Source organism: Danaus plexippus, chromosome 27 (assembly GCF_018135715.1).
Source record: "Danaus plexippus chromosome 27, MEX_DaPlex, whole genome shotgun sequence".
NCBI classification, from domain to species: domain Eukaryota; kingdom Metazoa; phylum Arthropoda; class Insecta; order Lepidoptera; family Nymphalidae; genus Danaus; species Danaus plexippus.
In genome coordinates, this window is record NC_083555.1 from 2802046 (window position 1) to 2818758 (window position 16713).

At 28.7% G+C, this 16713-nt stretch overlaps 3 protein-coding genes across 9 annotated transcripts; 2 read left to right on the forward strand and 1 right to left on the reverse strand.

Moving 5' to 3' along the window:
- The first annotated feature begins 379 nt into the window (after positions 1 to 379).
- On the forward strand, positions 380 to 4651 carry LOC116775644 (uncharacterized). 7 transcript variants are annotated; one of them, XM_032668572.2, is made up of 14 exons: positions 382 to 477; positions 1900 to 1917; positions 2002 to 2031; positions 2285 to 2305; positions 2397 to 2462; positions 2547 to 2561; positions 2687 to 2725; positions 2855 to 2881; positions 3305 to 3322; positions 3691 to 3723; positions 3944 to 3967; positions 4058 to 4078; positions 4262 to 4285; positions 4521 to 4651. In XM_032668572.2, the coding sequence occupies exons 1-14, from the start codon at positions 421 to 423 to the stop codon at positions 4575 to 4577; spliced, it is 450 nt and encodes a 149-aa protein (XP_032524463.2). In that variant the 5' UTR covers positions 382 to 420; the 3' UTR covers positions 4578 to 4651. The 7 variants fall into 7 exon arrangements, with proteins under 7 accessions (XP_032524465.2, XP_032524469.2, XP_032524467.2 ...); XM_032668573.2 differs by having other exon boundaries at positions 384 to 477; positions 2696 to 2725; XM_032668574.2 differs by lacking the exon at positions 3305 to 3322 and having other exon boundaries at positions 380 to 477.
- A 95-nt stretch (positions 4652 to 4746) lies between these two features.
- On the forward strand, positions 4747 to 8889 carry LOC116775643 (BUD13 homolog). The gene is made up of 6 exons (XM_032668571.2): positions 4747 to 5668; positions 5876 to 6056; positions 6725 to 7694; positions 7784 to 7877; positions 7983 to 8167; positions 8476 to 8889. The coding sequence occupies exons 1-6, from the start codon at positions 5568 to 5570 to the stop codon at positions 8646 to 8648; spliced, it is 1704 nt and encodes a 567-aa protein (XP_032524462.2). The 5' UTR covers positions 4747 to 5567; the 3' UTR covers positions 8649 to 8889.
- A 98-nt stretch (positions 8890 to 8987) lies between these two features.
- On the reverse strand, positions 8988 to 15745 carry LOC116775539 (protein FAM98A-like). The gene is made up of 10 exons (XM_061525049.1): positions 15514 to 15745; positions 14536 to 14768; positions 14156 to 14289; positions 13616 to 13751; positions 13255 to 13406; positions 11929 to 12129; positions 11399 to 11479; positions 11022 to 11230; positions 10203 to 10276; positions 8988 to 9709 (listed from the first exon to the last, which is right to left on the reverse strand). The coding sequence occupies exons 1-10, from the start codon at positions 15549 to 15551 to the stop codon at positions 9459 to 9461; spliced, it is 1509 nt and encodes a 502-aa protein (XP_061381033.1). The 5' UTR covers positions 15552 to 15745; the 3' UTR covers positions 8988 to 9458.
- Between the last annotated feature and the right edge of the window lie 968 nt (positions 15746 to 16713).

Below are 16713 nucleotides of genomic sequence, written 5' to 3' on the forward strand. Positions count from 1 at the left end.
TGCTTAAAACCCAAAAATTGTATTTAAGTATTGTGAGCAAACGACAAGTTCGCGTTTCCACAATACATACGAAGCGTTTTAGAATTAAATAGCATATATTATATTATTATGTTTATTTAGGTAAAACAAATAACTATTACGATACAATAAAAACGTAAATGCATTATCATTTAAAACTTCAAGCTTTGTTAGAATTGTAAATCTGATTAACTATACAGCAAAATCCAGCAAAATACCTTATTATATAAACAAAAATCAATTTCCACAACACACTGAAGTTAATCGCAAATAAGGTAAAAGAAATTAATAAGCATTTTCTAACATGGTAGCCATTTGCGCATATTCGTCACAGATGAAATAATTTTGCATAAAATGGAGGGAAAATGTTTGTGCAACGTAGTTGGTATTTGAAGTATCAGAATGAAATTTCTTTATATCTTCGTCGTTTGCCTTGCTGTTGTATTGGCGGCGCCCGCGGTAAGAACATTCATATATAATTTTTAATACATACAAATTTAATTATCGTATCATCTATAACTTTAATAGCACACTTAGTCCAAGTCCGCGCACACTACGTACGGAGCGTTCACATTTTTTTATTCATAATCTTCTCATATTACAATATCAAATTAGGTTGTTTCTAGGATTCTTGCTTGCACTAATAATATAGTTCTTTTTACGTACACATATGGAACAATAACAAATAAAAAGTGCCATAATAAACTCGTTTGAGTTTTACAGTGCACCATTGTCGCCACGTGATCGGCAAATTAATCTACTTGCTATTAATTAAACTACTAAAAATACTTTGAACTAAAACTATTTACTAGTTTTTGCCCGCTACTTCGTCCGCGTAAATTTCAGAATTAGTTATATATAGCTTTTACCCGTGACTTCGTCCGCATTGGATAGTTTTTTTGTATAGTAGTATGAAAAAACCTGTGTTGTACTTTTTTGTACGTATGTTTGAATTGTGCCGAGATGGGATGAGGCCATACTAAGTGTGATTGTCATAGGTTAGGTAAATACATTTTAAGAAGAAGATAGGTTACTGCAATACATTTTTATTTACGATGTTTTTTGTTTTTCCTTCCTTGGCCAGAAAAGTAATTTTTCCCATGGGAATGCGTTGTTTTCCCGCGGTCAAAAGGAGCTCATGTCCTTCCTTAAGTCTCAAACTACCTCCTTACCAAATTTCTTTTAAATCTGTTCAGTAGTTTAGGCGTAAAAGCGATCGGCCCACCTGAATTTTTCTATGGGAATGCGTCATTTCCCGGGGTAAAAAGAAGCCTATGTCCTTTTTCGGGTATCAAAATACATATCTCCATACCAAATTTCGTGCAAATTGTTTCAGTACTTTAGGCGTGATTGAGTAACAGACAGACAGACAGACAGACAGAGTTACTTTCGCATTTATAATATTATATTAAGTATGGATATATATATATACACAAATTTATTATTTACTCATAAGAACACATGTTTCGTAACTAAGTCTTATTAAAATACGTTGTAATTATTGTCATGTTTGGTTTTAATATTATTAATAAAATTTCCTATTTTTCAGGTGTTTGATATTAACATAAAATGTCAGAAATTTACTCCCTTTACAATATTTAAAAATAAGACCGCTTTGTTATATAAATATTAATTATAACCGTGTTTTTTTTTTAATGTTGGCAGCTTATTTAAAACAATACAAAAATTCAATAAATATACTTTTTAATAATCTGTGCCAGCTCTATGATTTATATTAGTTTTGTATAGAGAAATCAACTTTTAATTACACTCCTATCTATTGAAAAAGTTAAACATTAATAAATTAATAGTACTCATTTTCATCATAGACTAAACAATACGTTTTAATAAAAAAAATAATTTTAATATAATTACTTTCAGCCTGATCAAGATCAACAGGTAGGACTATTTATTATGCTTCCAATATTCTTGTAATTTAAAATTAATAAATCAGCTTTTTAATTTAAATTTCTTATTTTCAAGGATCAATCCCGTAGGCGACTGCGTTTCAGAGTTAGTATATATATAAATAACACTTTTCAAAATCACTCACACTAGAATTTCTGCTTCCAATATTTAATACTAAGACGTCTCCATTTCACTATCTTTATTTATTATAAAATACATTCGTTATAAATTATTAAATCTTCTTGCCACGTCTTTAATAAAAAAAATAGTAAAAAAAAAGAAACACTCAACATTAATTTATAGATAAACATAAAAAAATCTAATGTAGATTATATTAAACAATTTTCTTTTTTAACAGATAGCAGACTCGGAACCCGTGGTAAATGTTTATTTTAGCTTCGTTTAAATTTAAAATTATTTCCTTGTAAATAATATATACAAACCTATTACTTTATAATTATTATTTTTAGAAATTTGGACAAAGAAACGACCGCTCGCGTTACCGTAATGACGATTACAACTACAACTATCTGAGGGTAATTTTGTTTTAAATATTATACACAAAACAAAATAAGTAATATTGCCATATAAAATATTTATAATATTTTTTATTCACACAGAAAATCGCACAAGGTGTAAGTATATGTCTAATATTATAATTAAAGTTTTATTTTTAATATTTCTTAAAGGAATCACATGTAAGTATCAAGACATCACTATAATTTTATCGATTTATCGATAAATCTTAGTAATCATTTAGTACTTACAGAAAGCATCTCCGTATCAAGTGAGGGATAATGTGAGTAACAATTTTACTTATTTAAAAAATATAATGAAAATCGAATAAAAAAGAATTATGAATTACACAAAAATGTATAAAATTGCTATATATATGGCGATTTATTAAATGGAGTAATTTTCTTTATAGAATCAACAATCATACTACGATTTGGGTGTAAGTTTGAACATTATAAAATATTATTTATTAAGTTTCCATTTATGTTGGCAATTTTAAAATTTATAACTAACTGTAATCATTTCCGAACTGTACGCTTATTTCGAGATGACATCGTCACAATAGTATTATTAATGGTTTTACATACATAAATCTTCTCATATAATCACATTAATATAGTTTATTGAACTGGAAGTGCTTATAGAGTGTGACGAGCCGAAATTGCTCTAATTCATATACAAATTTTGCTTACTCATTGTTGAAATGACAAAATATGTCAAACTGAGTGAAGTCAAGATGGCGTGTATGGCGTAATACCTTTGGGCACAGCCATATATATAACATTAAAGTTTTGTTGTTAATAATCTCATAATGAGTGTTTTTGAAAATTGATTTTTTAAATTGTTTTTATTATATTCATAGAGCCTCCAGTTTAGATACGTAAGTGAATTCCAATTATCTTTAAATATATATATTATTACAAATTTAAAATGTACTAATAACGGTTTTTTTTTTCAAGCATCAAGCTCTATCACTTGTAGACTATAATTAGAATTTTTGCCTCTAATCTATAAAAAAAAATCACATAATTGGAACATTATTAAAAATGCTTAAAAACAACTTGAGTAGCTAGTAGCTACTGACATTTAATTAAGCAAAATATCACAATTTCACACCAATTACTTTATAAAAGCTTGAATAATTTGTTTGTGTACAAAATAAGCTTCTCTATAAAAAACTAAATAAGCTATGAATTTAAAAAAATATTTGCTATGAGAAAAAAACACAACTTTATTTTAATATTTCAGCAACCAGCACCATATCAACCTTCGTCAGCAAACGTAAGAATACTTTCGTATTTGACTTAAACAACCTGACTGCATCCTTCAAGATCTAAATTTATACCATGTTATTAATAAATTAAAATTTTTAAATAATAGTACTCACAAATTCCCAACCACAAAACTATTATTTAATAAAAAAAATATAACGGTCTTCGTTTATTTCCATTGATTTTTTTAAATGTCGAGTTATTTTGACGTCATTGTATTTTTTTTTCAGTCCCAATATGACGACCGCGACGCCGTGAGTACAAAATACAAAAAAATAAATATTTTTAATTTTTATGTTAATTTTATATTTGTATTGAAATTATTGATAATATATTCCCTTTAGTATCTGGTGACGCCTAACCTTGTAAGTGTCGTTAGATCAATGTATATAAACGAAGTTCTCTAAATACTTTTATAAGAATATACGAAAACTGATAGTTTTAGTAACATAACAAAATATTTAGATCAAACTGTGCCGATAGACAAAACAGTTATGATTTGATATTAATAAATATGAATTTATTTAAAAATTTCTTGTTTTCATCAGAACTACTATCGTGGGTCATACTTGGTGAGTTTTTTTCATTGGAATTATATTTAAAAAAAAGTGAAAAAAAATTCAAAACATTATAATTATACAAGACTTTTATGTAAAAAAAAGGTAGTTGTCAAAATTGATATGAATATATAATAGTTTCAATCATAACTTACTGAACGTCACACTTATGTTTTTGAAATTGAAATATAAGCATAGACTACACTCTTTACCGATAGTTTTTTATTTTTCCATAAATGTTTTATTTCAGAGAGACGACCAATATCGCATCGATGACGACGATGACGACGACGATCGCAGAGATTGACAATGATTTATCTTATTGAATAATAATTATATTGTCAGATCGAAAATCGTTAATGAATTGATACTGCAATGACATAGATATTTTTTATTTGTACCACAGACTAAACTTACAATAAGTTCTTTATTTCTTCTTCATTCGCTATAGAGTAGATATTAACTAAAATTAAAAAACCATTTACTAATTTTGTCAATTGAAATAAAAATCTTGATTTCACTATTGGCTAAAATCTTGTTTGGATTAGTAAGGTTAAGGAATATACCAATTCTCTTTAACATTTTTTTTCATAAAGTTAATATATTTAATACAATCAAAACAAAAACGCAGTGTGTGACTTTTTTAATATAAATATTTATGAAGAGCGTGTTAAGTTATACAAAACAATTTTATTTTAAAATAACATATCACTCTATTATTGATTCTAACTTCAATGGTAAGAAATTAGTAGAATTTCTACTACTTAGAAAACAGATTTATGTGGATGAACTGAATTTTTTGCATTGAAAATATTCTAAAAAAAAATAATTAATTTCTTTCGACATATTATTATCGATATTAGGCAATTTATAGAAGTCATAGCTTACTAAGAAATCATATTAATTCATAGAGCCAAAATTAATGGTACAATTTAAAAAAATATGAAAGGAGGTATTAAATTCTTCATAATGCACATCATAAAACATGTTCTTTTAGTAATGTTAAGGCATAATCTGGAGACAATATTGAAATAAAAAAAATATTTAAGATATGATAATTTTGTATTCAATATGTTTGTAGATATAATAATAGTAATAATAAAATTAATTATATCGCTTTCTTTTATGCTATGGCATCATGCAACATAAACTATCTTATTTTTCCGTCAAATTATTTACTTGACAAATGACATCACGACTGATTTGCCAAACGTCAAATAAAACACTCAACTTTGTGTTACTAAAGACGCTGAAATATTTTAGCATACATATTGATTCATAAGATAAGTTGGTAAAAATGGCAACGGCAATAGACCAGAAAGCATATTTAAAAAAATATCTAACTTCTGCACCGGACGAAAAGAAGAAGAAAAAGAAAAAAAACATTAAGGGCAAGGGGTGAGAACTATGACATTGTAGACAATATAGTATTAATTATGTGAAAATAACTATAATAATGCAATTTTATTGAAAAAATAACTGCAAAAGATATTATAGTTCGAATTTTAAATCATTCAAAACGAAATAAATATTACAAAACATGTGGTGAAAAAACCATTGCCAATGTCCAATTGAATGATTTTATTAACATTGTCTTTTTATTAGGTTCAAGATAATAGATGATGATTTAGACATATCCAAGCTGAGACCTCTCGACGGAGATGAATTGGACATATATAATGAGGGTGAAGATGCTCCACAAGTTGTGGGCATCGTAGACGAGAGACCGGAGGAATTGAGAAAGTTAGACGGTGACAGTACAACAAAATGGAAAGTTATCAACCAGGCAAGAATAATCGATAAGCCCTAAATAATACTCTGGTTTTGAAATGTTTTGAAAAATTATCATATTGAATTCCCATTTTACTTATATTTAATGATGGTTAAATAAATACATATATTTCTTTGCTTTGAGCTTAATTATTAAATAGTGTTGTGACACACTAGTATTAAAAAATTCAATATGAAATGTGTAAAAAAAATACTTATAATATTAATAATCACAGACACTAACAGTTCCTTGTTTATAACTGTATAAATTATTTGTGATGTCAAATATTTTTTTTTTTATATAAACCTCATACATTCCTTAAAAAAAGGCAAAGGAATAAGGCATTTAAAAACATGCAGAATAAAAAAGTTCATGCAAGATTTGAATTCAGACGTCCGGAATATTGTGTTCCAGTCATTTTGCTAACTAAACTATTGTGGCTAGACTTGAGTAATAGTGAATTTTTATATTTAAATGATTTAATCTTCATATCAAGATATTGTGCATTGCATTAAGTGTTCTTAAAGAAATTCCGATAAATTATTTTGTAACATGGCAATAATTTTTTCATTCTATTTTTTAATAATTAAAATTTGTTTGAGTGTTAGCTTAACACTGGATAATATGAACATTATTATGTTGTATTTTGATACATATCTTATATAATTGTATCTTATTTTCAGGATGACGGTTTCAATAGTAAGTTGAAAGTGGAAGAAATTAAGAAAGACAGAAAAGAAGTTGAGAAAGAAAATGAAATAGTGTTCGGTAAAATGTACAGCGATTCTGAGGATGACAACAAGAATGATTCGGATCTAACTCCGCCAAGGAAAAATGGTGATAAGATAAGCCAACGTAGAGACAGTGATTTTAGTCCACCCCGAAAGAGAAATAAATCTAATTCTGACTCTGATATATCACCACCAAGAAGAAATTCTAGAAGAAATGAACATGATCATAGTCGACAGAAGAAAACAAATACTGCTAAATATGATTCTGATGTTTCCCCTCCTAGAAGAAATAAAGATGATAGATACACAAAGAAACAAAGCAGGACACATCATGAACGGACTCAGAAGAATTATGACTCTGATGTATCACCTCCAAGAAGAGAAAGTCATCAGACGAAAAGAAAATCAAGAAAAGATAGTGATAGCGATTTAAGTCCACCGAGAAATAGGTCACAGAAGAATTACGATTCCGATCTATCACCACCAAGGAAAAAAGATAAACCAAAAGAAAAAGCAAGGAAACCATCTCGTTGGGGACATTTTGAGGATAAAGATGACAATAACATGTCACCAGATAGATCAAGAAGGCATAGCCCCACTAACCAAAGAAGTTCTCACAAAGAAGATAAGTCTCATAATAGAAGTATAGAGAAGTATAGAAAAGATTCTGCCCGACAGAAGAATAATACACCAGATACCGATCTCACCCCAACACGTAAACCCAGATCACCTGAAAGAAAATCTAGACATGGCAATAGTAGCAAGATTATGGAAAAAACTTTAGATGGCAAACAAGCCGGCTTGCAAGATGCTAAAAGACTGAAAGAAGAAAACGACTCATTTAGACGGAGAGAAAATGAGATGTTCAGAAACATGACTGATGATATATCTGGCAGGAACGCTAAAGCAGTCTCAAGGAAAGGTATATATAACAATTATAGGATATAATATATACATATATATATAAATATCATATAATTTTAATACTTTAATCATAAATTATACTTATAGGCAAAAGAGAAACTTCAGAGGATCGCCAGAAACAAAAAGAAAAGGCGGAGAGACAAAAGGAACTCGATGAGAAATATAAAAAATGGAGTAAAGGGTTGGTGAATTATATTTACTTAAATCCAAAAGAAAAATTATAATAACATGATGTATACGTACGATCACAAATTGTTGTTAGATTATAATATTTTTAAAATTTCAGTTTAAAACAAGTTGAAGATCAACAAGCAGCGTTACAGGATTACATCCACGAAGCGTCCAAACCACTGGCTCGATACAAAGATGATGTGGACCTTGAAGATAGATTGAGAGACATAGATAGAGATGGAGATCCAATGTTGAAATATATAAGAGATAGGAAGAGGGAGAGGGGGGAGTTGGGACCAGGTGAGTTTTTGCTATTTCTTAACTTTGTTCTATGACTTGTTATTTCTTGATTATGTTCCGTAAATTGCTATTTCTTGATAGTGTTCTATATTTTGTTATTTCCTGGTTTTGTGTTATAACTTGTTATGACTCGATTTTTATTAGGACACTATAATTCTTCTCTTAACGATCACTTACAGTTCCCAAAATTATGCTTTCAATTATTTTTGGTTTGAAATTCTGAGAAATCTGACATCTAAAATAAACGCATCAATCAAACTTATTTCATTTAAAAAACTTTTTCATGTATAAAATGTATTTTTTTTTAGAAAAACCATCATATAAAGGAAATTTCCCCCCGAATCGCTTCAATATAAGACCGGGTTATCGCTGGGATGGAGTGGACAGGTCTAATGGTTATGAAAAGAAATACTTTGAACAACAAAGCAAAAGGAGAGCTCAAGCCGAAGAAGCTTACAAGTGGAGCACAGAAGATCTTTAGTAATATACCATGAGACCGTGTGTAAAACTATTTACTTGTAGTTTGCAGTATCCCAATTATGAATTCTATATGATCGTATCAATATTTGTATGAACGGCTAATTGTAGACTATCGGTCTGGTGTTGCAAACTTATGAAAAATATTACAAATGTTATCAAAAAAAAAATATTTTTATCTCATTTTATTTTCTTATAATCCTTTTAAGATATTCCAACAGATGTAAATAAAAGATTTTTTGATATATATTTTTATTAAATCCTCTTTTTAGTTACGGTGCAAAACATATTTCTCACTAAGACGTCACATTATTGCTTTCAAGAGTTTATATTAATGAACAAACGACTGTACTCGCCTAAAACTAATTTCAGCTAGTTAAAATTAGTTATGAACTAAGTGCTATTTAACTGTGATTTGTATTATAATATTCATATATAAAAGAAAAAAAAAATTATAATCAGTCTCAATTTTTAATGACTACATTTTCAGACCTTTTATACCAATTACATAGTAGCTAAGGCAAAATATATATTTTTTTTTTTTTTAATAATATCTATTAATACAATGTAAATGAGGTTATAGTGTTAGATATCTTGAGATAAACATTCAGCATTATTTAGTACTGGCGCTGATCGATATTATTGCCATAAGAGAAAATTTAAAGCTATTAATACATAAAAATAAATTAATCAAACACAGATATAATATTAAAATTTAGGGAAAAATATAATTTTAAATCCTGTGCTGTAATAAAGTTGAGTTATTACAAATAACTTCAATTATACATGTTATGGTTAAAATTTTCTTTGTGTGTCAACGACGTCCTCTAAAACCACCGCGTCTGCGATCGTCGTGTTCATTCTTATAACCAGAGAAACCTTGGTTACTTTGGTAACCAGAGAAACCTTGGTTACTTTGGTAACCATGATTACCTTGATAACCATAGTTATTTGGGTAACCTTGATTATTTTGGTTACCATGGTAACCTTGGTTATTTTGGTAGCCTTGGTTATTTTGATAACCATAACTATTTTGGTAGTCCTGGTTTTGATATCCACCGCCGCCTTGAATTATAAAAAAAAACAATTATAAAATATTCTTTAACCAACTTTTAAAGAGGATGATATAGTTTTTTTTTTGACTTTGATTACAAAACAGAAAAATATTTGATTGTAAATAAGACAAATTTCACAAAAATAAAATTAACATTATTTATCAAATTTAATTTCTCGTATGTAACAATAGTAACCAAATATATTAGATATTTTTTTAAACCATTTCAATTAATGTATAAAAGTAACTTCGAGATATTAAATTAAAAACAAAAAAACGAAAGTACAAATGATACAAAAAATATAGAGAAATTAATACTGAATAAGAAACTTATACATGTCTAGTGACTCTTTGTTATTTTATTATAATACATAGTTATCTATGTACTATATAAATTTCTATAACAAATAAATTATTTTTGTCTATACACTATTATAATGTTAATATAAATATATATATAAAATATTAATAATTTCTGTAATAATAATGAAAAATGTATCTCACCTTGATTATTCGGCTGATTGTATCTGTTATCATAGCCAGGGTTCTGTTCGTAACCCTTCTGATAGTTTGATTGTCTGAAAACATTATATACCTCATATATATATATATATACACAAGGTAAAAGTATGTACAATATAATAAATAGAGATGGTCTTTATGTACTAAGAATATTCGGTTCATTTGGTATATCAACGGTTCAAATTATATATTAGACATATAAATGTGTTGGTTATTAATAAAACATGGTTTTCAAATAGCGGACTGGAATGATTTTATTTTCTGAATCAAAACTGGTTGCAAATTTAGTCTGTTTTTTTTTAAATCAAATAAAAGAATAGGTAGTGTTTGGAAAAAACCTTCTCACTTTACAGATTATATTTATTTTATATTCAGTAAGCTAAACAGATATCCAGTTGCACATTCTCAGTATCTTTCTCTCTCTCCCTTCCTCTCTCTCTCTCACACACACACACATAGATATGTATGTATATATATATATATATTGTGTGTCTGTGTAAACACACATATATAACACACATATGGTATAAACATACCACAGCCAACATTACCTCTTAAAGCATATATATAATGTTGACTTATGGCAAATTAATACTATTAAAGTACAATAATAAATAAATAATATCTTTATATATGTTTAGTGCAAAAAAAATTATCAGGAAGCATAACACAAATAAAAAAAAATATTAATATAAAATTATATATACTTTTATTTAACAAAATACATTTAAAATTCTATTATACATCATGTCATATTATACAAAAACAATATATATATACATATATGTATATATTATTTACCTCACATCCCCTGAGCTCTGGTTATATCCACCTTGGACCCGACCACCTCGACCTTCGCCCTTTCCCCTGTAACCCCCCTGACCTCCTCTCCCTCCCCTCTCCTGACCTCCACCCCTCCCTCCTCTATCTTGACCTCCTCCCCTAGCTCCTTGAACTCCGCCCCTCCCTCCTCTATCTTGACCTCCTCCCCTACCTCCTCGGTCTCCCCCCTGTTAATTTATTTATCTGTTACCATTTATTCCATAACATATATTATCTATGCCCGGTATAGTCTTGATTGATGGTTACCCTACTATGGCAACTCATTAATTATTAAATTAATATAATTATATTTTCTAATTAATTGGTAGGGGATATTTATATGATATTTGTTTAACCTGTGTAGATCTCTGCTGCCATGAGGGCATCTCCGGAGGGGGAGGTTGGGCCTCGTTTGGTCGACCACCTCTATCGGGTACCTACAAAAATACACTTATAATTTATCTCCATATAATACGAGATTTACATATATATTTATATATACATATATATATATATATTTTTGTTCACGTTACTTCATGCACAGTACAACTATGTGAACCACACAGAGTTAAAGATGAATTATAACAGCTCTTAATGTAGTGTCTCAGCACATATGTCATCAAAATCCTTTCAGTCGATTTTTGCACGAGCAACAAACGCTAATATGAACTTTCACATAATATTAAATAGGTATTTAGCTAAAATTTTCATTATTTATAGTAATAGCCAATCCTTGAGTGAGTTTTGTGACTATGCTGTAACCTTCTTCATGTGAGAAGAGGCATTTAGTACAGTTTAGGGCTCCGATAGATTAATAATGATACTCATGATGATGATGATGATGATAATGATGATGATGATGATGATAAGCACTCATCCAACTCACCCTTCCTATTAAGACCTTATTGACATCACTGATAGTGTTTTTCCTGACACTAGCGCTGGATGTCTTTTCCACGTACAGCAAGTCCGTCCTAGCTGCGAGGAAATCTGATAAATTCACCGCTGGCTTCAATTTCAACTGTTCTCTCTTAGGCCTGTACGTTGATTGGATTATATCCGTCTTTGATTTGAGACGATCCGACCACTGTGATTATATATGGTGATTAGTAAAGTGATGTTTTAGTATGCAAAAACACTATGTTATAATATATATATATAAGAAAGTTGTGTTATTACACTATTTATAACTCAAGAACGGCTATAGCCTGTAGGGATATGGTTGAAAATTGATGGGGAGTATATATATATCGGCGCAATTCTTATTATTTGAATAACTAGTAATTGAGGGTAGTTGAAATTATCAGGTGTCCCCCTTATAACCACTTGCAGAGCCACCTGTGCAAGTGAAGTCTCAACAATGTTGGGATAAATAGAGGCGAGAGTACAGACTACTGATAGTCTCGCTCGAGCCGTTGCAGGGATCGGACCTTTTTGAAGTAGGGCATTCGTCAAACGGTTTACAAGGTTACCTTCAAGAGTCTGAGATCCTGATGACATTCAAGAATAAAGTCATTGATGACGTCAGTTATGCTGACGTCACTCTTTTTAAAAACCATAGCTTGGACCCTTGGACTCCAACATATATATTTTGAGTAATTTCAATCAAAATTATTAGTCGAAATTTATGTTATATTAATGAATTTATATCAAAAATTAATTCGATTATTTTTATTGACAGATTTTTATATAGTTCTTGTAGAATTAGTTAAGAAAGCAATAGTTACATTAAATAACATATATCTAAGATAGAAATTTTGATGTAATAATGAGTAACTTGGCTCTATATTAAAATTTATTTAATACCCATTTATATCAGTAATAGAAAAACAACACAATTCTCTCTCATATCTATTATATACTAGTTTTTGCCCGCAACCTCGTCCGCGTTAGTTTCGGCATTAGAGATATATGTATAACTGATAGGGCGAACTCTATTCCGCCCTAGAGGCGATAAATAACCAGACATCAGAATTTATTAAGTCTTTTTTTTCGATCGAACAGAATTAAATATCCTATGCCTCCTGGTTCTAAGCTATCTCCTCACCAATTTCCAACCACATCCCTACAGCGGTTCTTGAGTTATTAATAGTTCTTATATATATATATATATATATATATATATGTATATGTATATATATATATGTATATGTATATATATATGTATATATAAGTTTTTATATTGTTTAAATATATTCAATAACTGACTCACTTCAAAGCTCTGTACGGTACACTCTAGCCTCGTTATGAGTGTTTCTCGCCTCAGTCTGTAGTCTTCAAACAATTCCTTGTAAAAATCATCTAAATCTTTCCATTGTTTGTCCGTTAGCGTCTTGTTGTACAACGGCTTACCTACTAAATCACCTGCAACATATACGGTTCGCTATTTTTCTATTTCTTTATTATTTAACATTAATTTTTATATAATATTAAGATAGGTCATGATTGGAAAGAAAAATTAACAAAATATATACTGAATTTCTAAGCAATGCTTAGTATATATATATATATATATATTAAATTTTGGTAATTTTTTTCAGTTTCTGTATATAATTACATTATTAATAAAATACCTTCTTTGGCAATGGCATCCTTAAGTTTAGCTTCCAGTTTGGCAAACAGCATGTCCGGTGAGATGTTTGGGGGTGGTTTGTTGAATTTAAGAGTTATCAATATGTCCTTAAGATCTTTAGCTGTTTGAGATTCTTGCTGGGAATAAATTACAAATTATTAGTAATTAATAGCTAACTGATGACCGCGGCTTTGTCTGCATTTGTTTCAAGCTATTGTAGAGAATGATCAAGAACATACAAACAGATCGCAGTGCTAATAAGAACAGTGCTTTGCTAAAACATTAATATATATATAAAACAAACAAGTATTTAAACAATCACAAAGTATTTTTTAAGAGTTCTATTAAATTTATGGTAACTAATAAAAAATATATATATATGTCAGTCTTGCAATAATTTAAAAACAAGCGACTATTCCACAGATAATAAAATTTACTAGCATTAAATACATTATAGCGTATATTTTTTTAAAGTAAATTTAAAGATGAACATACCCATTAATAATATTAAAAACAAAGATAAGTAAAGATACATTCATACCATAACAATCTGCATGCCCGTATTTTCTTTAACACAATCAACGCTGACCATCCTAGCGGCCATTAACTCCGACACCAGATAATCTAGAAGGAGTATTCTGTCCTCTTTGGTCTGGAGACGAGATGACATATGGCCTGGAATAATCAAATCATGGTTGAGAACCCACTAACCCATATATAATTAGTGTTGCGGTTGATTTTCAAGCATTGTATGTTATATGGGGTTACTGATTACTTTGAATAAAATAAAGTCATTTTGATATGTATGGATTTTATAACAAGATATGTGAAATTGACATTCGTTATATGAAAAAATTTGTGTACTAAAATGAAACTATTATTTATACGACACAGACACACACACATATTATATTATAATACCTGTCACCAATTTTTTATATGGACATCCAAGCTCTTTCAGAAATGAGCTCAGTTCTAGAAGAAACGAACTGGACTCGTCGGAATCATTCATAATGCTGACATTTTCTTCTAAACTGCACAACATCTTTAACTCTTCGGCCAGTATGTGCACTAACTTTGTATATTCAAGAGACTTGGGTCCAACTTCCAATGCTTTGGCGAAGGCTTCTTCGTTAGATAATGGCCCTTCGTAACTGAAGTGCATTATGAAATTGTTAAAACTTTTTAATTCATAGCAAATTTAACAGATATTTTGTTCACTAGTTATTAAATATATAATTAGATTAAACACATAAGATTTGTTCAGTTATTTTTAAATATTGTGCAATACTCAACAAATTTATATGCAATCTTTTGCTTGTCTCAATTTACCGAGATATAGCATAGCAATATTTAAATTTGATTGTGAAATACTTTTAGTACAGGTCATTTAAGGGATATTGAGTATTACATATTGATTGTCACGTCATAAATCGATTTAATATTTAGTAAATTTAGAGAAAATTACAGAAAATTCTGTGTTTATGTAATCATGCAACTGTAATACTGCAAGAAGCAATTGAAACATAATATCTAGAGGTTACAGGGCCAGACCTGCTCGTTTAGACGATTTTTTCATTCCATTCCATTTTAATTTTAATTTACGTTATAAATGCCTCACCTTAGTATTTTTTTATATAAATATAAAAAAGGTTTTAACAGCAATAATCATTAAGATAAATGCAAAACTGAATTAATCTTTTCATTGAGTACAAATACAAAAATAGCCGGCAGCCGTATAGCAGATGGCATTAACTATGTATGTAACTGAAGCTGTAAAGTCAGCGAGATTAAACCTTTTGATAATCTTGAGCCCGATATTACAATAACACATAAACTAAATGATCAAATTAAGAGAATTGCAGAAAAGTTATAAAATAATAACCTCGTCATACATACCCCAAATCGCTAAGAGAATCCAATATATCATTTTCCATGGTTTGATATAATTTCTTATTGTAAATAACACTACGGAACACTTATATGGCAATATGTTTAATGAATATGTTACCTATAATAATTCTTACAAAAACAAAAGCTGTCTAAATTGTCTTAAGAATCTAAAGGTTTTTTATCACAAGAAATGCTCAGTTGAAGCAAAAGTTTGCAATTTGCATATTAAATCTGGAAATGTCTTACGTCAAATTGTTCGATCTTCAGTGCTGGCAACATAAACTTACGACAATATTAGCATTTATACTTTTTTAATAATATTATAAAATTATAATAAAAAAAATCTGAATACAGCATAAATTTCTATAAATAAAATCGTGAACCAAGTTTGCAATACAAAATAAAACAGCTCTGAGATTTATAGAAGTATTATTAATTGTAAGATAAAAAGAATTAGTACTAAAGGGCTCTGAAAATTGTTACTCATCTTCGCTATGATAAAGACCGCTTACTATAGATGTAATATTAAAATTATTTGAGTTATATAATACAGTTTTGATGTCTTTACACATATGAAATTGAAACTGTTATAGAGAAACATAATTCTTTACAAATATGAACAAAAATAAAATGATAAAATCAAAAAGATCGACACCTGAAATCTAAACTACATACATCGACATTTTTTGTAAATATGTTGAATAAGTGAATAAAAAAAAACAAATAGATATTACAATTACTTAAAAATAATAAGATCGAAGACTTTCGCAAGTTTTCATTTAAATGAAATTAATATTATTAATTAAATAATTTTAGTTTCCTTAACATAAAAAAAATTGAAATTTTAAGCATAATGTCATCAAATTAGTTTATCTTATTGATTTTCATTGTTATGCCTTTTTCCTACATTTAAACAAAATAAATGCGATTTATTTGACATAATAATTTATCACTTGGATAAAGAAAGGTCCTAAACTATTAATAAACCAAACAACAGTTCAATCGTAAATATTATTGATGGCGCTTAAAAATAATTGATGGCACTGTTCAATAAATTTATATTTTTTTATCACATGAAAACTTGAATACATTGGGACCACGCCAATAATTTATTTACCAGTGGAAAAATCATTAAGTCAGGTTTTGTTGTGACATAAAAAAATATATGTATTTTCGCAAAAAGTACAAATACAGCCAGACTTACAC

Coding starts and splice junctions, on each gene's coding strand:
- LOC116775644 (XM_032668572.2), top strand. CDS start 421: ATGAAATTTCTTTATATCTTCGTCGTTTGCCTTGCTGTTGTATTGGCG. Junction 3,968..4,057: donor AATATGACGACCGCGACGCC/GTGAGTACAAAA, acceptor TATTCCCTTTAG/TATCTGGTGACGCCTAACCT. Junction 4,079..4,261: donor ATCTGGTGACGCCTAACCTT/GTAAGTGTCGTT, acceptor TGTTTTCATCAG/AACTACTATCGTGGGTCATA.
- LOC116775643 (XM_032668571.2), top strand. CDS start 5,568: ATGGCAACGGCAATAGACCAGAAAGCATATTTAAAAAAATATCTAACT. Junction 5,669..5,875: donor AAAAACATTAAGGGCAAGGG/GTGAGAACTATG, acceptor TCTTTTTATTAG/GTTCAAGATAATAGATGATG. Junction 6,057..6,724: donor AATGGAAAGTTATCAACCAG/GCAAGAATAATC, acceptor TCTTATTTTCAG/GATGACGGTTTCAATAGTAA.
- LOC116775539 (XM_061525049.1), bottom strand. CDS start 15,551: ATGGAAAATGATATATTGGATTCTCTTAGCGATTTGGG. Junction 14,769..15,513: donor GATTCTCTTAGCGATTTGGG/GTATGTATGACG, acceptor AATGCACTTCAG/TTACGAAGGGCCATTATCTA. Junction 14,290..14,535: donor ATATAAAAAATTGGTGACAG/GTATTATAATAT, acceptor TGATTATTCCAG/GCCATATGTCATCTCGTCTC.